Consider the following 23,424-nt stretch of genomic DNA (forward strand, 5'->3'; position numbering starts at 1 on the left):
GCGCCTGCCAAGTTATGAGGATTTGAAAATCTTCAGGCAAGCGTCTCCGGTCATAAAAGATGGACCATTAGCTCATTAGCATAGTCCCTGTCACCCCCCCTGTGAGGTCAGAGGAGGGAGGGAGACAACTGCTCTCACCATGCTTGATAAGGCAGGGAGTATGATGGGAGAGTGTTCAACACTTGGGGAACTTGTTATGAGTGTGTTGGCCCGCCGTTCCTGCTAATCCCCATAGCGTTCCAGTTCCAAACAGCCCGATAGCAAAGTAGGTTCTGGTTTTCTCCTTTTTATTTTAAGAACTGTTTTTACTGTGTATGTATGTGTCTGTATATTTTGTACCATCTCTTTTTTATTGTGACCTGTACTGTATGCACTGTTCTTTTTTATTTGATATTAAATTTCACTTTAATAAGAGCTTTCCTGTGTTCTAAAAAGGCCCTATGTCTCTGAAGTAAAACGTTACCAGGGGTAAGTGATTACCATAAGATTGTGATAGATGTAATTTGTAGTTGCCTTAGGTGTGCATAAGGGTAAGGTGTCACGTCAGCCTTATTGTGACGTGTGGTGGCAGCAGAAAAAGTGTAGCTTGGTGTTAGGTTCTGGTTGGTAGCTGATCCAAGACGGTCCGAGGTGAGCCCGGTTGCCTACTAGCCAGAACCTAAGTCACGGGGATCGTGACAGATGGATATAGTCAATAGCTGGATACCCTACTGCTGCATCCATCTTCAGCTACTGATCCCATTCAGGCATGCGCAATCTATAATCCTTACCCAATAAAAAAAAAAAAAAAAAAAACAGCTACCACGGTTTGGCCACTAGGTGTCTCACTTCTCTGCAGTCGGCCATTCACAGACCATTAGGGACCATCAGTCTTGTAACAGAACAGGATGTGGGATATTGGAAAAGAGACTTTGCACTGTCCTGAAAGTGCCTGCCTGTTCAGTCCAATCCACTTCATCAATACTATGTAACTTGGTGGTGTTCTGTGATTGGCCAGAGAAGGGAAAGGAAGTACCTGTGCGTACCACTGGCTAACAGTGCAGCTCTGATCCCACCATATGCCTCATACCTCTGAGCACTGGCGTCTTTCTTGCTAAAACAGCGCCACAACTGTGCTCAGGTTGTGTGTGGTATTACAACTCAGCTCTATTCACTTCAATGGAACTGACCTGCAATACCACACCCAAACTGAGGACAGGGGTGGCGATGTTTCTGGTAGAAAGTGGAAATGGTGAGTTGAGGTTCCCTCCCAATGGGAGCACAGCCCGGTAACGCTGGATAGAACGGCGTCGCACACGGAAATGGGCCGCGACACCGGCTCCCCCATGAAGGCGCCGTTCTATTGGTGTGTTAAATTCAAGAGGATGTACCTGGTGGTACATCCTCTTTAAAGGTGTACTCAAACATCTTTCTTTCAAATCAACTGGTTTCAGAAAGTTACACAGATTTTTTAAATTTACTTCTATTTAAAAAATGTCAAGTCTTCCCATACTTATCAGCTGCTGTATGTCCTGCAGGAAGAGGTGTATTCTCTCCAGTCTGACAGTGCTCTCTGCTGCCACCTCTGTCCAGAGCAGTAACACATCCCCATAGAAAACCTCTCCTGCTCTGGACATTTCCTGACATGGACAAAGGTCAAAGGGGAACTCTGGCAAACATCTTTTTCCCCCCCCAAGAGTTCCCCTTTGACCTCTGTCCATGTCAGGAAATGTCCAGAGCAGGAGAGGTTTTCTATGGGGATGTGTTACTGCTCTGGACAAAAGTGGCAGCAGAGAGCACCGTGTCAGACAGAATCCGCCACTTCCTGTAGGACATACAGCAGCTGATAAGTACTGGAAGGTTAGAGTTGTTTTTTTTTATTTGTAATGACAAATCTCTGGCACGAGTTGATTTGAAATAAAGATTTTTTTGGGCTGGAGTATCCCTTTAAGAGCAGTGTAACCTTAGACTAGACAGTCTATAACTTTCCAGTCCAAGTTTAGACCACCTGTTCAGCATTCTGTTTTATGTACGTGGAAAAGCTGAAATGGCGGCAAGGAGGGGGATCACTGAGCTTTAGCAGAAACCCTGTAAGTCAGAACGGACGGGGTTGTCGCTCTCACCTTAGACCTAGAGGTTCTCGGACGGCAAACTTGATTTCGTTCCCTAGGACCTGGCTGATCTGCAGACAAGAACAAAGGGTTAAACATCCATCCAAATAAAACCCTACAAAGGGGACAATGAGGTCAACGGTGGCACGCAAGGCGCCATCCCCACTATCTGCGCAGCCGGATCAGGCATGACAATGATGGTGATCGCCCCGGCACGCAGGACGCAGCCGCTTCACGCGGAGAAGAGGAGCGGAAAAATAAATACTTCATGCCATAATTACAGGCCCGGCGGGGCACTTACCGCGGCGCTGGGGGGAGGATGGCGCCTGCACGCCCTAAGGGGTTAAGAAATCGCCAGTGATGGGATTCATTCCGACAGAGTCTGATGGGGAGATCCAGAAAAAAAGAGGAAGAGGAGGAGGCAGCGCGGAGAGGAGCGAGAAGAACCTAACGGGAGAGAGCGGCACTAGAGTGGAAAATCCTTCCTGCAGGGATCAGGGATGGTCTGCGATATATAGGGTATAAGCAGCAGTGCCCAGGACGGTGCCAGCCAGACACAGGATTAGCAGGGAATCATGGCAGAAACTTAGTGCCAACATCTGCTTAAAGGGGAAGTACATATAAAGTAGGCCAGCGATGCCGCTGTGAACAGATGTACAGGGAGGTCATGACTATTTGATGAGCTAAGCGATCGGAGAAGGGATTAAACACGGACATAGTGCTCCACCCTCGTCTTACAACCAGACATCTCTGGCAGTGCGCTGTGCCGAGACTGGATAAACTAACAGGAATATGCCAGATTTAATATATCTTATCCTATTCTTAAAGGGGTTGTTTGTTCACCTTTTTTTCTCTCCTTTCAAATCAGCTGGTGCCAGAGGTTTGGAATTTACTTTTATTAAAAAATCTCAAGTCTTCCTGTACTTATCAGCTGCTGTATGTCCTGCAGGAAGTGGTGTATGCTTTCCAGTCTTTTGCCACCTCTGTCCATGTCAGGAACTGTCCAGAGCAGGAGAGGATTTCTATGGGGATTTGCTGCTGCTCTGGACAGTTCCTGACATGGACAGAGGTGGCATAAGACTGGAAAGCACACACACCACTTCCTGCAGGACATACAGCAGCTGATAAGTATTGGAAAACTGGATATTTTTAAATAGAAGTAAATTGCAAATCTGTATAACTGACACCAGTTGCCTTGAGACTTCTTCCTACAGAGTACCCCTTTAATGCATCTGAGCTACAATACCAGACACAGCCCATAGACAGGTGCGGCACCAGTCACTGATCGCTACCTGCACAGCGGGCACTCACCTTAGATCTGTGCACCTCCCCCTCGTCATCTTCCCCTCCAACACCCAGAATCTTGCGCGTCTTCAGTCGGCTGACTAGGTCGGTCTGGCTGTGTTTCTTCATCAATGGCGGAGGCGATTTGGTGGCCATTGTGACCGATCAGTCCGGCTCTTTAACCAGCGACAAATCCTGAGGACGAACAAAGGACAAAAAGGGAGGTCAGAAGGGCTGCACAGGGATCCTCTAAGGATGCCAGATTACTGATCTGTATAGGGATTGTCACCCAGCTTTCCCAGGCTCCTGAATGACAGCCATGTAGTCAGATACATGCTGACTGTATGCCATTCAGAGTCTGGAAAAGCTGGGTCACATCGTCATGGCTGAATGGACTGTGACATGTGTGAACACACACACGTTCCTAATGTAACGAGAGCTGCAAAAAAAAAAAAAACACGCGCGTTTCCTGGTTTCCTCTTAATGGGAATCAAAATGGCGGAAACATCTGTTCTGCTATGAGCAGATTTCGAGGTGTGACCCACCGGAGCAGATGTTGGAATACAAAGATCGCTTCTTATCAGACATCACATGAGTAGCGAGAAATCCTTATCCTGCTCAGTATAAAGACTGGAGACAACTGTAGCAAACCCTCAGCTGTAAGAAACACTAGGCCACGCTAAACAATGCTCTGTGAGCGCTACAGCCTGGACTCCAGACTGATACATTGTACATAGCTAGTCCTGCTCTCAGCTGTATCCAGTGTAGACAATGCTCTGTGAGCTCCAGACTGCACATTGTATATAGCTAGTCCTGCTCTCAGCTGTATCCAGTGTAGACAATGCTCTGTGAGCTCCAGACTGATACATTGTACATAGCTAGTCCTGCTCTCAGCTGTATCCAGTGTAGACAATGCTCTGTGAGCTCCAGACTGATACATTGTACATAGCTAGTCCTGCTCTCAGCTGTATCCAGTGTAGACAATGCTCTGTGAGCTCCAGACTGATACATTGTACATAGCTAGTCCTGCTCTCAGCTGTATCCAGTGTAGACAATGCTCTGTGAGCTCTAGAGACTGATACATCTTGTCTAAATTGATACAGCTTATCAGACTATATTCTAAGCTGTTTAGCTCACAGAGCATGGTCTAGTGTGATACAATTGTGAGTGTCTCTCGTTGGGATGGGCGATCATTGATATGGTAACATGATGATTATTTTTCTGGATAGAACGTTTGGACGTTGCTGCCAGATTGGACGTGGATCCTCTCCATCCCAGATAATATACACAGTGCATTGTTCTGCGGGATTTCTGCATCTGCCGTCATTATTCTACACAATAAATCAGCCGGATGCCGAAAATAACCGCAGCGATGCCGCCTGCACCAGTGACTGCTGGGCACAGACTGGGAACGATGAGAGTCTTCTCCTCGAACACCAGAGCCAGTATAAGGCGTATGGCGTATAGTCATCCCGCACTCATGGCCTCTATACAAGGAGACACCTGCCTAACTCTGACAACATTCCTGTATCAGTAGATTGACCATCAGGAGTCTAGGAAAGCTGGGTATCACTAACTGCAGCCATATATACTGGTGGATACAAGAGTAAGATCTGCCATTCAGAAGTCTGGAAAAGCTGGGTGGCAACCTCTCCTAGATCTGTAATAGCAGCCACATAGGTGATGCCCCAGCTTTCTAGCAGGGGTAGGGAACTTTGGCTCTCCAGCTTTTGACTACAACCCCCATTATGCCTGGACAGCCAGAGCTTTAGCTTCATCCATATTACTACCCCCATCATCTACAGGCCCCTCCATCCTCCATCAATAATCTTATTGAATCCAGCTGTAAGACATTAGAAATAAGTCAGCAGCTGAACCACACCGAGCAGTGCTCATCCAGAGCCTCCTGATTCAGGAAGAGAATACCATACTTTCAGTAACAACTGACACACAGAAAACAGTAAGGGAACTGGGGCAGGAGGAAGTCATTTTGCTGAAGAATACTAACGTCTATGTCAAGCAACCCTCCCTCCCCTATGGGCACTGCCAGTAATACCCTCCCTCCCCTATGGGCACTGCCAGTAATACCCTCCATCCCCTATGGGCACTGCCAGTAATATCCTCCCTCCCCTATGGGCACTGCCAGTAATATCCTCCCTCCCCTATGGGCACTGCCAGTAATATCCTCCCTCCCCTATGGGCACTGCCAGTAATACCCTCCCTCCCCTATGGGCACTGCCACTGATGCCCCCTCCCCTATGGGCACTGCCACTTATGCCCCCTCCCCTATGGGCACTGCCAGTAATACCCTCCCTCCCCTATGGGCACTGCCACTTATGCCCCCTCCCCTATGGGCACTGCCAGTAATACCCTCCCTCCCCTATGGGCACTGCCACTGATGCCCCCTCCCCGAGGGGCACTGCCAGTAATACCCTCCCCTATGGGCACTGCCACTTATGCCCCCTCCCCTATGGGCACTGCCAGTAATACCCTGCCTCCCCTATGGGCACTGCCACTGATGCCCCCTCCCCTAGGGGCACTGCCAGTAATACCCTCCCCTATGGGCACTGCCACTGATGCCCCCCTCCCCTAGGGGCACTGCCAGTACAATACAACATCCCCCCTCATGTCGCCCTGTAAAGTGTTGGCTGTACCCCTGTCCATTATGCGGTGCCCCCTTGTTGCAGGAATCGACTCCTAATGACAGATGAGGATGTAATGGGCGCGTGTGCCGCGTGTGTCCGGGGGGAGGGTGGGCGAGCGCCTAATCAGCCCCCCTGCCAGGCGCCGGCTCTCTGCCCTGGGAATAAAGCGGATAATTAGGCTGCATGCCGCGGCTCGCTCGCCCCCACACGAGAGGCCGCCACTTGGCACGGGCCTGCAGCAGAAGCACGCTGGCACCGGACCCTGGCGGCATAAATCAATGCCCGTCTAATAACAGCCAACAAAGACTGCGGAACGCTGGGTGCCCGCTGGGAATGACATTAAAGGGGGACTGGGAAAAGCTGGAATTTCATGTTTGTAGGTTCTCTGCTTGCTGTCACTGAAAAACCATCCTGACCTACATTAGTGCTCACCAGCGGATGCAAAACTACAACTCCCAGCATGCCCGGACAGCCGAAGGCTGTCCAGGCATGCTGGGAGTTGTAGTTTTGCAACACAGGTTAGGGATCACAGTTTCAGTACTAAAGCAAACATAGTTGCTTTCTTCCTGAAACAGCGCCACCCCTGTTCTCAGGTTGTCTGCAGTACTGCACCTTACCTTAATTGAAGCCACACAACCTGCAAGAAAGCAACCATCTTTTTCTAGTGCTACATAACCCCTTAAAGGGGTAGTTCACAAAAAAAAAAAAAAAAAAAAAATTCTTTCAAATCAACTGGTTGGTCTGGGGGAGAAACCGCCTCTGATTCGGGCAGCATGAAAAATAATGACAGATTCTATCAACTGCAAAGCAGCTCTGTTATGGAGTAGCACTTGGAAGAGAAGGGATAAATAATAGAACAACTTACATTCAGGAGTCTAGGAAAGCTGGATTTTACTGCGATTACAGCTGTTATCACCCAGCTTTCCCAGGATGCTGAATGCCGATCCTGCACTGGAATTGGAGGGGGATGGGAGAGCCGGCTGTGCACTTAGTACATCAGAGTCTTGCAGAAAAGAAGGTCATAAGGGATCAAAAATCAAACTTTGATCTTTCCGAGAGCCGACCGTACTGAGCGAGAGAGACGGAGTGGATCAATGTCTGAGCTTTAAACTTCCAGGAAGAGACTTCTCTCGCCTCGCCTTTCAGATCTGCTAGCGGAAGGTCCGAGGCATCAGATCTCGACTCAATTATAAATGGGATGTACAAGATTGCAGGAGCGCCCTCTAACACGATGCTGCTGCAGAACCTCTTTCAGGAAGCATCAATGTCTATCACTTATGCATTAGCTAGAGAAGCACCTGGGAGCTTCACATCCATCATAGATTGATTGACATGATGTTCTGTAGCAGCTGGGGCAATTGTAGGACCTCAGGTTGATTTGTGATGATAATAAGATGTTCTGCAGCAGCTGAGCTGTGTACTTAAAAAAAAATTCTATATATATATATATATATATATATATATAATTTTTTTTTTAAAGTACACAGCTCAGCTGCTGCAGAACATCTTATGATCATCACAAATCAACCTGAGGTCCTACAATTGCCCCAGCTGCTATATATGTGCGCATGCATAGGTTTTCTTCCAGAAATGGTGCCACTCTTTTCTTCGGCCTGTGGTGTCCCACCACGGGTGTTGCTATTGTTACACCCTTCATAAAAGCCTGTACTTTTAAGAGTAAGTGGTAATATAGTAGTACCAAAGTTTTGCCACAAGATGTTATAACTATGTGTATCTAGATATTGCACAGCTGTAGTACCCAAAGGGTTATTGTTTGTTTATGCACCACATGGATCTGCACACCAATGAGAGTTCTTACTTCTCACCTATCATCTCTCTTATTTTCACTTACGCACTCCTCACTCACAGCACACCTTACATGCGCTGTAGGAAGGAAGTCACATGGGTAGAGTAAGTGTAGGGTCTTTTGCCTTTGGATTCTGTAGAGGAAGGACACAAGCCAGACACTCTACAGCAGTCCAGTTGGGCCCTGGCTCCTGCCAGATCCTTAGTCTAACTTGTGGTCTAGACGGACAGCACATGCAGCTAGACACCGTTTCTCAAGCAACCTCACGAACACTATACAGTGTTAAAGGGGTTATCCAGCGCTACAAAAACATGGCCACTTTTCCCCCTACTGTTGTCTCCAGTTCTGGCGCAGTTTGCAATTAAGCTCCATTTACTTCAATAGAACAGTTTCAAAACTGCACCCAAACTGGAGACAACAGTAGGGGGAAAGGGGCCATGTTTTTGTAGCACTGGATAACCCCTTTAAGTTTCCATTAGAGAGGAAAAGTCGGGGATCATCCTCACCCACACCGTGAACCAGAGGAACACAATGCAGGACAGTATCCATAAAGTAGTAAGGAACTGATCCGGATAGAGCAAAGTTGCTAGAAGCCTATGAACTCTATCTTGCAGCGCGGGTGTAAGCAGGGAACCCTCAGCATCCCATGTAATAAAGTCTGGGGCTTGTGTCACCCTCTAGGACAGGTCCCAAGACACTGGTGGGCAATAGGTGGTGCAAAGACCAAAGAGTCAACACACAGGCACAAGTATTCTCTCTATTCTCAAGTATTCGTCTATTTCCACCTCTGAAGTTCTGGCAGAGCACAGTGCTACATGGGATGATACTCTCAACATCCTCCAAACCGGGGGTCACCACAAGTCTGTGCATGGTATTGCAGTTTAGCTTCAATGAAATGAATGGAGCAGAGTTGTAATACCTCACATAACCCGAGGACGGGGGGGTGGCGCTGTTTTTGCAATAAAATTTAAAGATTATAAAAAAAAAAAGTTAAAAAATTGCAAAACTACAACTCCCAGCATGCCCGAACAGCCGCTGGCTGTTCGGGCATGCTGGGAGTTGTAGTTTTGCAACAGCTGGAAAGTAATATCCTGGATACTACAAATATTTATATAAAATTCCAGAACTGAACAGGTTAACTCTTGAAATTGAACAAAAACTTTGGATCAGTCGGCAGCGTCGCCGCGGCTAAAAAAAGCAGCCGCTTAATTAAGTCTTTAATTGCTTTTTTGTGTGGCCCCTCCCCCACAGCCGGAGATCTGCCGCGCTAATTGCAATACGTGTTTCTCGCCGCCGCTCACCTTACAAGAGGCTCCGCTCACATTCTGGGGTCTAATTTCAATAACGCCGCTTCTTGCACATTGTGGCGGCGGGGCACTTACCCCCTTCATTTTTTTATTTTATTTTTTTTTTAAACACCAAGGCAGATATTAGACCTGAAACATTCTTTAAAGGTTTTTTTCCCCTTCAAAAGACAGCGCCACTTCCACCTTCAGGTTGGGTGCGGTATTGCAACTCATGCCCATTGAAGTCAATAGAATTGAGTTGTAAATACACACACACACACACACCACCTGAGGACAGGGGTGGCGCTGTTTGGAAACAAAAGCTGCTGTTTCTTTAGCCCTTAAAGGGGTATTCTATACACTACAAACATCTGGTAGGTGGAATATAAGTCCCAAAAAGGTAAAGAATGGAGTCCTCCATTTTCTTAAAGGGGTAGTTCACCAAAAAAAAATTCTTTCAAATCAACTGGCACCAGAAAGTATCAGATTTGTAACTTAGTTCAGTTATAAAAATCTCCAGTCTTCCGGTACTTATAAAAATCTCCAGTCTTCCTGCACTACATACAGAAGCTGATAAGTACCGGAAGTGGTGGACTCTTTCCAGTCTGGGGAGCAGGAGAGGTTATCTATGGGGACAGTTCCTGACATGGACAGAGGTGGCAGCAAAGAGCACTGTGTCAGACTAAAGAGAACACAACCCCTTCCTGCAGGACATACAGCAGCTGATAAGTCTGGTGAGGCTCTATACAAGTTCATAAAGATACAGCACACAGATGAGGGGAATATCAGAGCAGGAAATATTTCTGAGACTGACGGAAACCCATCGGATTCTGTCATCCCAGAGTCTGTTTTCTACCTGTCTGATGAGGAGAAGCATCTGGCAGCGGCCGCCGTGTAGAGGAGCAGACTGTGGAGGCCAGGGAGGCAGTTTTCCTTTCAATCAGGTGAGGCCTGGCAGTGACGTGACCCCCGCCCCCCCCACACACACACACACACACTCCTGGGAGCCGATGCCAGAGAGTACACAAGTGCCATCTGTCTGACAGAACACAGACACAGAAGTCATCCGGCCTGGGCGCTCTGCAATAACTTTATATACCTGCAGTGAGCCCGAGCTGCATATACATGAAGTATGGGGGGCACAGGGGACTCGCTGTGCTAGATACTACTCCTCCATGTACAGTATATAAGGGTATGCACTGTACTAGAGACTGCTCCTCCATGTATATAAGGGGTATGCACTGTACTAGAGACTGCTCCTCCATGTATATATAGGGTATGCACTGTACTAGAGACTGCTCCTCCATGTATATAGGGTGTATGCACTGTATTAGAGACTGCTCCTCCATGTATATAAGGGGTATGCACTGTACTAGAGACTGCTCCTCCATGTATATAAGGGTATGCACTGTATTAGAGACTGCTCCTCCATGTATATAAGGGGTATGCACTGTACTAGAGACTGCTCCTCCATGTATATAAGGTGTATGCACTGCACTAGAGACTGCTCCTCCATGTATATAGGATATGCACTGTACTAGAGACTGCTCCTCCATGTATATAGGGTATGCACTGTACTAGAGACTGCTCCTCCATGTATATAGGGTATGCACTGTACTAGAGACTGCTCCTCCATGTATATAGGGTATGCACTGTACTAGAGACTGCTCCTCCATGTATATAGGGTATGCACTGTACTAGAGACTGCTCCTCCATGTACAGTATATAGGGTATGCACTGTACTAGAGACTGCTCCTCCATGTATATAGGGTATGCACTGTACTAGAGACTGCTCCTCCATGTATATAAGGTGTATGCACTGTACTAGAGACTGCTCCTCCATGTATATAAGGGGTATGCACTGTACTAGAGACTGCTCCTCCATGTATATATGGGGTATGCACTGTACTAGAGACTGCTCCTCCATGTATATAAGGGATATGCACTGTACTAGAGACTGCTCCTCCATGTATATAAGGGATATGCACTGTACTAGAGACTGCTCCTCCATGTATATATGGGGTATGCACTGTACTAGAGACTGCTCCTCCATGTATATAAGGGATATGCACTGTACTAGAGACTGCTCCTCCATGTATATAAGGGTATGCACTGTACTAGAGACTGCTCCTCCATGTATATAAGGGGTATGCACTGTACTAGAGACTGCTCCTCCATGTATATAAGGGGTATGCACTGTACTAGAGACTGCTCCTCCATGTATATAAGGGTATGCACTGTACTAGAGACTGCTCCTCCATGTATATAAGGGGTATGCACTGTACTAGAGACTGCTCCTCCATGTATATAAGGGGTATGCACTGTACTAGAGACTGCTCCTCCATGTATATAAGGGTATGCACTGTACTAGAGACTGCTCCTCCATGTATATAGGATATGCACTGTACTAGATACTGCTCCTCCATGTATATAAGGGGTATGCACTGTACTAGAGACTGCTCCTCCATGTATATAAGGGGTATGCACTGTACTAGACTGCTCCTCCATGTATATAAGGGGTATGCACTGTACTAGAGACTGCTCCTCCATGTATATAGGATATGCACTGTACTAGATACTGCTCCTCCATGTATATAAGGGGTATGCACTGTACTAGAGACTGCTCCTCCATGTATATAGGATATGCACTGTACTAGAGACTGCTCCTCCATGTATATAAGGATATGCACTGTACTAGAGACTGCTCCTCCATGTATATAAGGGGTATGCACTTGAAGTGACTATCTTTTTTTTTTTTTTTAAACTGGTGTCAAAGTTTTATACAGATTTGTAATTTACTTCTATTTACAAATCTCCAGTCTTCCAGTACTTATCAGCTGCTGTATGTCCAGGAAGTGGTGGATTCTTTCCAGTCTGACACAGTGCTCTCTGCTGCCACCTCAGTCCATGTCAGGAACTGTCCAGAGCAGGAGAGGTTTCCTATGGGGATTTGCTGCTGCTCTGGACAGTTCCTGACATGGACAGAGGTGGCAGCAGAGAGCACTGTGTCAGACTGGAAAGAATCCACCACTTCCTGCAGGACATACAGCAGCTGATAAGTACTGGAAGAATGCAGATTTTTTTTTTATAAAAGCAAGTTACAAATCTATAGAACTTTCTGACATCAGTTGATTTGACAAGTTGAGTCCCCCTTTAATCACCCACTCTAGGCTGAGCATGCATCTGTAGACAAGATAGTGGGTAAGCCGGACTTGTCTGATAGGTCCAATTCCGAGACAATAAGGACAGTAGCCTATAGGAGGTGCAGATATAGATCCCATAATACTGGGGTGGTCTTGGGACGTGGGGGTCCCATTATAGATTTTGCACTGTGGCCCTGAAGCTTCAGGTCACACCTTCTGTACACCCTGTATTCTGGGTATAGTCTCCTCCACAGTACACAGGGTGTTCTATGTTCTTCTCAAAAATTTTTTTTATAAAAATGGACAATTAAATATTTTAAGAAAAAAAAAAAAAAAAAAAAAAAAACTCCACAGCATCTGCATAAAAAGACGAGGGAGACAGATTGCGCTGATGTGCGGCCCCTCGTCCTCCGCGCCGGCCCACCATTCACGCGCTGTAATTAGCATCTGTCGGATTCTTTGTATCCGCAGCGACAGAGCGAGAATCATTAACATAATCCCAGCGCTGCAAAAAAAAAAAAAAAAAAAAAAAAAAAAAAAAAAAAAACCACGCACAACCCCTGGGTGGCATCTCGCACTTTTCTTTCGTGCAGCTGGGGAGACGACTGCGGTGAAGCCTCCGCATTAGCCGCCCTCCCGCACGCCGCAGACACAAGAGACTTGCTAAGTGTGCAGGAAAGTAGAAGCCATGGTTATTAGCAGGAAGAAAAGATCTACGAGCAGGAATCACAATGTTACTGACAGAACATGGCGGGGGAGGGGGGGGCACGTACTCCGAGCATCGTGCAAATAAATCACCAATCAATATGGCGCAATCACAACCTATTTGGAAAATTTATTCTGTAGTCCAGAATATCTGATAATCTGGCACTGAGCCGGGAGAACCTATTGCTTAAGCTTTGGCTGTCCAGGCATGATGGGAGTTGTAGTTCGTAGCAGTTGGAGGGCCAAAAGTTTCTTGTCCCCGCTATAGGGACACATAGTAGACAAAAGGGAATGGTCTAAATGGAGTCAGGCACGTGCATCACTGACAACTGGAGAAACTTTCAAAATCAAACTGGTGTCAGAAAGTTAGATAGATTTGTAAAAAATTTAAAAAATCTTCAGTACTTATCAGCTGCTGTATGTGTGGTGTCCCACTGTTAAGTGCCCTAGGCACCTGTTGTAAAGTTCCTCATTTCAGGCAGTATTCTGTAGTTTCACCACTAGGTGTCAGTGTTATTTCTAGGTCTTGTTATTTCATGCATAGCTGAAGTTAGGAATGGGTTACTGTTATGTTTACTATGTGTTCAGTTCTGGCCTATAGGAGAAGTTCTTTCTTCTTCTGCCTATCCTTGCTCTCCGCACACACAGCTCAGTAGGAGGAGTTCATTAGCTCATTGGACAAGTCAATGTACTTCAGTGGGATGAATCTAAGACACGTGTGGTTAGATACAGCTAGAGACAACCAGTTCTTCTATGCAGAGCTAAACACTACAAAAGGGAGAGGAGTCCTAGCTCACGCAGTGAACCAGTCTAAAAGTGCCTGAGACATAAAGAGGAACTAGCCTGGATAGGACAAAGCTACCATGAAGGTCTACGTATCCTATCTTGCAGAGAATTTAACTGGGACACCCCCGGGTGCTTCACCCAGGTAACAACGACTGTGGCTTGTATCACCCTATTAGAACAGGTCTCTCGACACTGTAGAGAAGGTGGTCAAACTAAGGTCTATACACAGGTACAAGTAACTTCTCACTACAAGTATTCTCTCAAGTTCCGGCAGAGTACATTGTCAAGGGAGTCCTAACTCAGTGTAGCAAACTCCAATCCTCTCCTCTACTTCCTCAAGCATCTCCTAAGCACAGGTTGTAGGGACCCACTACAACCTGGCAGATCACCGACCATTTGGGGGACACTACGGACCGGCCACACTAAACCAATTACCAACATCACATGTGTGTGCTGGACTAGCACTGGTGTTACCATCCCCAGTTGAATAGTACCAGCAACAGAAGCCTACCACATATGTCCTGCAGGAAGTGTATTCTTTCCAGTCTGACACAGTGCTCTCTGCTGCCACCTCTGTCCGTGCCAGGAACTGTCCAGAGCAGGAGAGATTTTCTATAGGGATTTGCTTTTGCTCTGGACAGTTCCTGAGATGGACAGAGGTGGCAGCAGAGAGTACTGTGTCAGACTGGAGAGAATACATTCCTTCTTGCAGGACATACAGCAGATGATAAGTATGGGAAGACTGGAGATTTGAAGATATAAGTAATTTACAAACCTACATAACCTTCTCAGACTATCCAGATATTACAGATTAATGGATGGTAGAACAAAAGGATATCAAGCTTACTAGTATAGACAGATTCCAGGGTGGTGGGCCCTTAGGACCCCCCATGATGAACTAACCACAGGGGCCACAGCTCACTCTGAACCACAGCGGCCCCCACAATGTTTCTCCAGGCGCGGAAGCAAATAAGTACATAATGTTACATAAAAAACCCAAAGCAAAACAAACAATCTGCAGGAAACAGACGCTGGGGGATGACACCTGGTTATTAAGTGCGTCCCCATGGATACAGGGGAATGTCAGTATACAGTATATAATCTACACCCCCATTACTGTATACAGCACTGGGCGCCTCCCTGACAGCTGAATACAGATCCCGGTACTGTGCGTAACCCTCTGCGGGCCTCATCTTATATACAGAGCGATAGAGGTGTAAACATACGGAGCTCGGCACGATGCATCAGCCCTGTATTCCCAATCCAACCAGGAGAGTATTTGCCTACATGCTCACTGCTGCCCCCTAGTGTCCTATATAAAGTCAAAAAATATTATAATTATAATATTATAAAGCTGGGCAAGCTTTCCAGCAGCAGATGAACCATAAGTACCAGCAGGGCACAGCTAGATGTCTGCCCTTACAAAGATATGGATGGGCATTCCATGTTCCGTACATACAAATTCAAACCTAAGCTATAGATCGACACCTATCAATTGCTAGAGGAGGTTCTGTATTATGTGCATGAACCAGGAGGCTCAGGATGAACATAAAGGAAGCAATAGGAGTACAAGCGTCAAACTCATGGCCCTCTAGCTCTTGCAAAACTACAACTCCCATCATGCCTGGTATAGAGCTTTAGCTTTGGCTGTCCAGGCATGATGAGAGTTGTAGTTTTGCAACAGCTGGAGGGCTGGAGTTTGATACCACAATTGCTCAACCATTTCCCAGTGTGTTCACCAGATGTTGCTGTACTACAACTCCCATCATGCCCTGAGTTACACACCTTACAATGCATTAATCGGATCATGCTGTCTGCCATTGGCGGAACACGGAAGCTGTAACCCATCCTTCCAGAAATTCCCTGGATTTCGTCCCCGAAATAAGGATTTCCTTGCACGCATAGATTTTTCCTGTTTTACTTAACCAGACGGCAGCTTTTTTTTTTTTTTTTTTTAAAAAGTCTAGGATTGCGCAACACCCGACCCCGGCACGTAACCCCCCGCAGCAGGAGCCGCCTGTATACAGTGATAACATTGTATACAACTTATCTGCACAAATCAAGATGAAGCTGTGTTCACTTAAAACTGGAAAACAAAAATTTACGTTTGAAACTTTGTAACAAACTTTATAAGAGGGGAAAAAAAAAAAAAAAAAAAATTATATTATTAAATAAATATATATAATATATATATATATATATATATATATATATATATATATATATATATATATATATATATATAATATAGTTTATTTTTTGTTTTATTATATTAATAAACCATAATAAAAATTAGAATTTTTTTATAACAAAAATGGTGTGTATGTATGTATGAGTGTGTATATATATATATATATATATATATATATATATATATATATATATATATATATATATATATATATATATATATACACACTCATACATACATACACACACACCATTTTTGTTATAAAAAAATTCTAATTTTTATTATGGTTTATTAATATAATAAAACAAAAAATAAACTATATTATATATTATATATTATATATATATATATATATATATATATATATATATATATATATATATATATATATATATATATATATATATATATATATATATATATATATATATACACACACACACACATATATATATCCCTTCCCCCTCCCCAGTGCACCTCAAATGCCAGATAGTATCCCTCTGACAACGCTATCACTAGGGTGGTTGCTGTGCCCAGTAATCTGCAGGGACCATGGGCCCGTTCTGCAGGTCCGCACCACCATCCACACCACTGTCCTCATCCTAAGCTATTCTAACATGGACAGTGATGCTGACGGCCACTTGGGACCCTCAGAATGTCCTGAAGTCAACCCTGAATCACTGCAACCCACAAGTGGCAGAACTGTAAGACGCCGCTTCATATGTGCTGACAGCTTCCAACGTCAGTCTCACAAAAATTCAGACTTTTTTTTTTTCACATTTGTCCAAAGAAGCCTTAAAGGGAACGTGTCACGTTGAAAACCCAGTCTAATCTGCCATCATCATGTTATAGATCGAGAGAAGCTGAGCAGATTGATATATAACTTCGAATAAAAAAAATTTAGCAGAACTTGAAATTTCTGCCTCTAAACTGATCTTGGGACCGCCCACTTGACTCTGAAGCCCAGAATGAGCATAGTTTAGATGACTAAATGACAATATTTTCCCACTAAACTATATATCAATCCGCTCAGCTCTTCCTGCTCTATATCAATCTGCCCATAGATGAGAGCATTTTTTTGGTTACTGGTTCCCTTTAAAAGGAATTGTCCACTGGATATTGTTAGGACATAGAGCAATGGTATTCGAGATTACCGCCAGAGCTATGATAACATCTGATTTCTCGGACCCGATAAGTAGGTGATCAGTCAAACAAACGTTATTTAAAGTGGACAGTCCCTCGAATTATAATGTGAGTGCACAGTTTTAGCATAACCCCCCTCCCCACCCCTTGGGTTTAGGACAAGTCTTAGAGGAAAACATCACAATCACAAGTCTCATCTAGGTTAAAGGTTACACTACAACCCCCTCCTCCTCTGGACACTTCACCGTCACTTACACTTGCACACACAGATACTCACGTGGAACAGGAGCCCCTGGCAGACGTGACAGCTCACCAATTCCTCCCTGGCAGCGGCATGGGCTGGCACTTACGCAGAGACACAGGAGCACATCTACAAACAGCTCTGCCTTAACTCTTCCGTCTCCTCCTAGCAGACACTCACAGCCCGCAATAACCTAGGAAGAGGCCTGGCGCTGTACACACAGTGACTCATACACGGGGCAGGATATCCTCCGGCTCCTGGGGTCCCTACAATGCAGCACATTCAGCTCGGTTATTCCACGTTTCAGCCAGCCAAGCAGTGTGTTATCTGGTACGGCCCACAATGAGATCACACAGATTCCCATACAACTAGTGAGTGCACAGGAGTAATGATGAGGGATTACATAGGAGTCCCATACACTGATGTAGCAGAGCTGAATTGGTCAATGATGCATTTATGTGTTTTTCTGCAGTCCTATGTAAAAACAAGATAGAAGTAGCCTGCCACCCTCCAGCTGTTGCAAAACTACAATTCCCATCATGCCTGGACAGCCGAAGGCTGTCCAGGCATGATGGGAATTGTAGTTTTGCAACAGCTGGAGGGTCCCTACCACTGATGTAACCAATTATATCCCTGACATCTTTATAACTGACATCTGCTGCAGCACATCGCTCCTGCCCAGTATGTGGGACGTCGCTGTCATCTGTCATGGACGTGAGAGTGCAGGATGGAGGAGAAGTGTCATCACTTTATCGAGTCTGTCCGTGGCTTCAGAGGAACCAGGGACGGCAAGTAAATCCCTGTGCTGTCCCTGTAACTAATATATACTCAGTGACCCCACCAGCAGAATAGTGAGTGCAGCTCTGGGGTATAATATAGGATGTAACTCAGGATCAGTAATGTAATGTATGTACACAGTGACCCCACCAGCAGAATAGTGAGTGCAGCTCTGGAGTATAATACAGGATTAGTAATGTAATGTAATGTACACAGTGACCCCACCAGCAGAATAGTGAGTGCAGCTCTGGAGTATATTACAGGATTAGTAATGTATGTACACAGTGACCCCACCAGTAGAATAGTGAGTGCAGCTCTGGAGTATAATACAGGATTAGTAATGTAATGTACACAGTGACCCCACCAGCAGAATAGTGAGTGCAGCTCTGGAGTATAATACAGGATTAGTAATGTATGTACACAGTGACCCCACCAGTAGAATAGTGAGTGCAGCTCTGGAGTATAATACAGGATGTAACTCAGGATCAGTAATGTATGTACACAGTGACCCCACCAGCAGAATAGTGACTGCAGCTCTGGAGTATAATACAGGATTAGTAATGTACACAGTGACCCCACCAGCAGAATAGTGACTGCAGCTCTGGAGTATAATACAGGATGTAACTCAGGATCAGTAATTTAGTTTATGAACACAGTGACCCCACCAGCACAATAGTGACTGCAGCCTCCAGCTCGGAGCGTCGCTCACCATGATGCCAATGTCAATACTCTACCCATCGTCATATCCTCCATTGGCAGAAAGCATGGAGCGTGCCCACGGCCAATCATAGGGCAAACATAGGTGTTTACAGAGAATATCTAAAGGTTACCTGCGGTCGTCGGCCTCATGCGCCCCTCCTTCCCCTCCCCCATATTGTATGTCACACCAGTAAATAACAAACCGCACTTCCAGGAAACCAGATCAGAACATTCATTCAGAAATCCGATAACCTGCGCTGGTTACACAGAGGAGAAATACTTTTTAATTTTGCAAAAAAACGTAGATGGGTGAAACGCAAACTGGCTCTGGCCATGCTGGGGGTTGTAGTTCCACCACAGATAGGAGATTGGTGTATTGATGAAACCTTACCGGTCTAGAGATTTCTTTACACGTATTGTCCGGTGGAATGGATCAGCTGATCCCGGTCATCCTGACATCAGTGATAACAGAGCTGTGGCGCCCCCCTCCTCTCCGCGCTCACCGCTCCTCCCCCGCCCCTCTCTATTCTGGATCTGTCACAGTAACACTCGGCTGGCAGACATGTCGGCACTAGACCGTCATGAATATTCGCCAGCCGTATGGCGGCATTCTAGCTCTCGGTTGGCAACACCTGGCAGGGGATTGGAGACACTATTTCTCAGGCGCAAATAAAAGCGCAGCAACATGAAGTGCCGGCCAGATATACAAGTATTGTGCACAATATACAGCGGATTTCCTTAAAGGGGTATTCCGCTCAAATATCAAAGATTATGGTGCTGCGGCTCAAGACACAAAAGTCTGTGTGTGAGCTTTTCTCTCTGTCTCCCCCTCCCTTCTGAGACAGCTGATGTATACAAGTCCCTGGCTGGCTGTATCTGCAACATTGTAGCTTCTTTATAATTCTCTGAGTTCAGTGAAAATTTTCTTCAAATCAACTGGTTATACACATTTGTAATTTACTTCTATTTAAAAGTCTCAAGACTTCCAGTACTTATCAGCTGCTGTATGTCCTGCGGGAAGTAGTGATTTCTTTTCAGTCTGGAAGACTAGACAATTTTAAAATCGAAAATAAATTACAAGTCTATATAACTTTCTGAAACCAGTTGATTTGAAAGAAGAGGATTTTTACTGGAGTACCCCTTTAATCTGAGGTAAAGCTGTTAATGAACTCACTGTGATTAACCTGCCCAGCGTTACAAAGAAGCTAAAAAGTTGCAGATAAAGCCAGCCAGGGACTTGTTTACATCAGCCATCTCAAAAGGGAGGGGGGAGGGAGACAGAGAAAGGATCACACAGATTTTTGTGTCTTCAGCAGAAAGCAGCAGCTGTGAACTGGGGGAAGGAGACTGAATAGATAATACAAAGTATGGAAGGAATTGTTAGTCTCACCATGGGCAGAAACATATCAAAAGTTATGTTTTAGTGGAGTACCCCTTTAAATTCAACATCTGAGAACTGGACTGTAGTTCTGGAGATCCATAAGAGAAGCAACTGTGGATCACATTAGAGAATATAGTCTTCTTTCTAGCAAAAACATCGCCGCAGTTGGTGGTGTGTGGTACCACAACTCAGCTGTATCTTCAATGGACTTGAGCTGCAATACCGCACATGACCTGAGAACAAGGGCGGCGCCTTTCTGGAAGAGAGCAATTTCTCTGTATGAGATGATGATGGGCGGCAGAAGCCTGGGAGTCGCTTCAGTCACCGTCCTACAAGTCCTTAGGGGTTCACAGAGCAGAACTTCATGCTGTGAGATAGAGGACTGTATCTCATCAACTATAACCAATATTCACCCCAGAGGTCGCCTCCACCCCCTTTCCTTCCGAGAAACTGGAGTTTTAATTCATCATTTTACATCCAAATTCTGGAATATTTCCAGCCCGCACTTCAATGACGCCGTGTTCCAGATTCACTCCACAACCCCCCCTAGTCCTGAGCCGAGTCATATCCAGTAAGACTGACCGCAACTCTGCGCACAGCCATATAATCCACTGTGCCATAGTTACAATGTATACTGCATACTAGTTCTTCAAATCAGCCGGTGTCGGAAAATTATAGATTTATATATTACTTCAATTAAAATTCTCCAGTCTTCCAGTACTTATCAGCTGCTGTATGCCATGCAGAAGGTGCCATTTTCTTTTCAGTTTGACACAGTGCTCTCTGCTGCCACCTCTGTCCATGTCAGGAACTGTCCAGAGCAGGAGAGGTTTTCTATGGGGATTTGCTGCTGCTCTGGACAGTTCCTGACATGGACAGAGGTGGCAGCAGAGAGCATTGCGTCAGACTGAAGAGAATACACCACTTCCTGCAGCTGATAAGTATTGGAAGACTGGAGATTTTTATATAGAAGTAAATTACAAATCTATATAACTTTACAGCAGTTGATTTGAAAGAAAAAGATTTTCGCTGGACAACCCCTTTATCTATAGTAAGTGCTGAGAGCAACCTGTCAATCATAATATAGTCCCTCCCACAAGGGACTATACCACCATCATAAAGGGAATTGCACTTTTGCAAACAGCTGGAAAGCCAAACTGTCTAACAGTGTTCCCTAACTGGTGAAAAACTACATCTCCCAGCATGCCTGGCAGTTTTGCAACAGGTTGTAAAGCAATAATGTAGTCTTAAAGCTGTATACACGCCAGAAGTAAAAGAGCATAGCTAATTTGGTCTTACAACAGCGCCACACCAGTGCACAGGTAGTGCCTGGAATAGCAGCTCTACTGAAACACACCAGATATTGACAAGTATAGAGCTGTATATGGTAGACACTTTTTTTAATCCTTTTGGGTCTGTAGGCTTTGATTCCATGGAAGGGGAAGGGGTAGATATCCAAAATTATACAAGTGTGTATATAACCTTCATCAACACCTGCAAGAGCGTAGATAGCAAACAGCGAGTTCCCACAAGAACCGCTCCTTCCAGACACTATGCAACCCAGCCGGGATTGGCTATCTTCCTAACAAAACATGATACAGGGGACGGCATAAACATACATGACAGGGCGCTGTCCTGCTGCCAGGACAGAATTAGGACAGCACGGCGCCATCTTAAAGCTGAATCATTGTGCATCATTTACCAGATTACTGGCCCTTTAAGGGGTTCTCCAGAATTAGAAAACAGAAACAGCGCCACCCTTGTCTTCAGGTTGTGTGCGGTATTACAATTCAGCTCTTATGAAACTGAACTGCAATACCGCACCCAACCTGAGGACAGGGGTGGCGCTGTTTTTTGGAAGCCATCACTATTACTCATAATCCTCCTTATCCCTCCAAAGCTCCTCGCAGTGTAATACGCCGTATACAGGACAGGTCAGGCGTGTAAATCCCAGTCTGGAGGCATCCCTAATAATATCAGGGCTGCCATAATGGCTTTCCGCACATTCAGGAGATTTACCCTATAATTGGAAAACCTCCCGTCTCTTCTGTCAAAGAAATCCGGCTTATTGCCAATATGGCCGTTCATGTGGAACCGACACATTGTAACGAATCATTGCACCTTATACACTGTAAGACTCGTTACAATGTATCAATGATCCGGCACCTGTGTCAGTTCACTATGATCCTAATGGTGTACAGCCGCTCTTACTCCCATTGGTGTTTATGGAGGCCTCCCCCCCCCCCCCCACTATCTCACCCAACAGCGGTTCAGATGATTCAGTAAATCCCCATAGAAAACCTCTCCGGCTCTGGACAGTTCCTGACATGGACAGAGGTGGCAGCAGTGAGCACTGTCAGACTGGAAAGAATACATCACTACCTGCAGGACATACAGCAGATTATAAGTACTGAAAGTCTGGACATGTTTAAATAGAAGTAAATTACAAATCTGTGGCACTTTCTGAAATCAATTGATTTGAAAGAGATTTTCGCTGGAGTGCCCCTTTAAAAAGGAAAAGTCCAGCAAAATTCATATGTACACTGCAGGCAGGGGGTGGAGGGGAACATAAGAACCTAGAGTTACAGGTCCTCGTGCCCAGTCCCAGTAAACAAGTCCCTGGCTGGCTTTATCTGCAACACTGTTGCTTCTTTGTAACGCTGTGAAGGTTATTTTGAGGTCAAGTTTCTAATGAACTCACTGTGATCAATCCTCCCAGCATTACAAAGAAGCTACAATGTTGCAGATACAGCCAGACAGGAACTTGTTTAGATCAGTCACCTCAGAAGGGAGGGGGAGACAGAGAGAAAGGCTCACACACAGATTTGTGTGTCTTCAGCAGAAAGCAGCAGCTGAGAACTGGAGGAAGGAGACTTAATAGATGATATAAAGTATGGAAGGAATTGTTAGTCTCACCATGGGCAGTAACATATCAAAAGTTATGTGTGAGTGGAATACCCCTTTAACTAGTGCCAGGGACCAAAAGACTCTCCACTGCCCAATGCTAAAGCTTTGGCTGTCCAGACAAGATGGGAATTGTAGTTCTGCAACAGCTGGAGGGCCGCAGGTTCCCCATCCCAGTAGAAGATTTGGCTGCCAGGAGCAGCGGACGATCAGCTGATCCTTCCTCCGGCATATACTATACAGATCTACGGGGTGCGGCCCCAGGGGTGACGCATGCGGAGAGTCGCCGCAATGATTAATGACACAATTTGCGCTGCTCATCCATTTATAGCTTATTCTTCA

At 45.5% G+C, this 23,424-nt stretch overlaps 1 protein-coding gene across 3 annotated transcripts in view; it reads right to left on the bottom strand.

The window, feature by feature from the left end:
• Nucleotides 1-23,424, bottom strand: part of TP53I11 (tumor protein p53 inducible protein 11) — a 48,019-nt gene that overhangs the window by 15,804 nt on the left and 8,791 nt on the right. Inside the window, exons 1-3 of one of the 3 annotated variants that reach the window (XM_069968088.1) lie at nt 19,189-19,268; nt 3,402-3,569; nt 2,103-2,161 (exon numbers count right to left, since the gene is read on the bottom strand). In XM_069968088.1, the coding sequence (XP_069824189.1) occupies nt 2,103-2,161; nt 3,402-3,530 (188 nt within the window). In that variant the 5' untranslated portion in view covers nt 3,531-3,569; nt 19,189-19,268. Of the gene's footprint in view, nt 1-2,102; nt 2,162-3,401; nt 3,570-17,357; nt 17,604-19,188; nt 19,269-23,424 lie in introns of those variants that run through there. The other 2 variants (XM_069968087.1, XM_069968086.1) reach the window with 2 other exon arrangements.

The sequence above is a fragment of the Dendropsophus ebraccatus genome, chromosome 4, assembly GCF_027789765.1.
Source record: "Dendropsophus ebraccatus isolate aDenEbr1 chromosome 4, aDenEbr1.pat, whole genome shotgun sequence".
In the NCBI taxonomy this organism is placed as follows: Eukaryota; Metazoa; Chordata; class Amphibia; order Anura; family Hylidae; genus Dendropsophus; species Dendropsophus ebraccatus.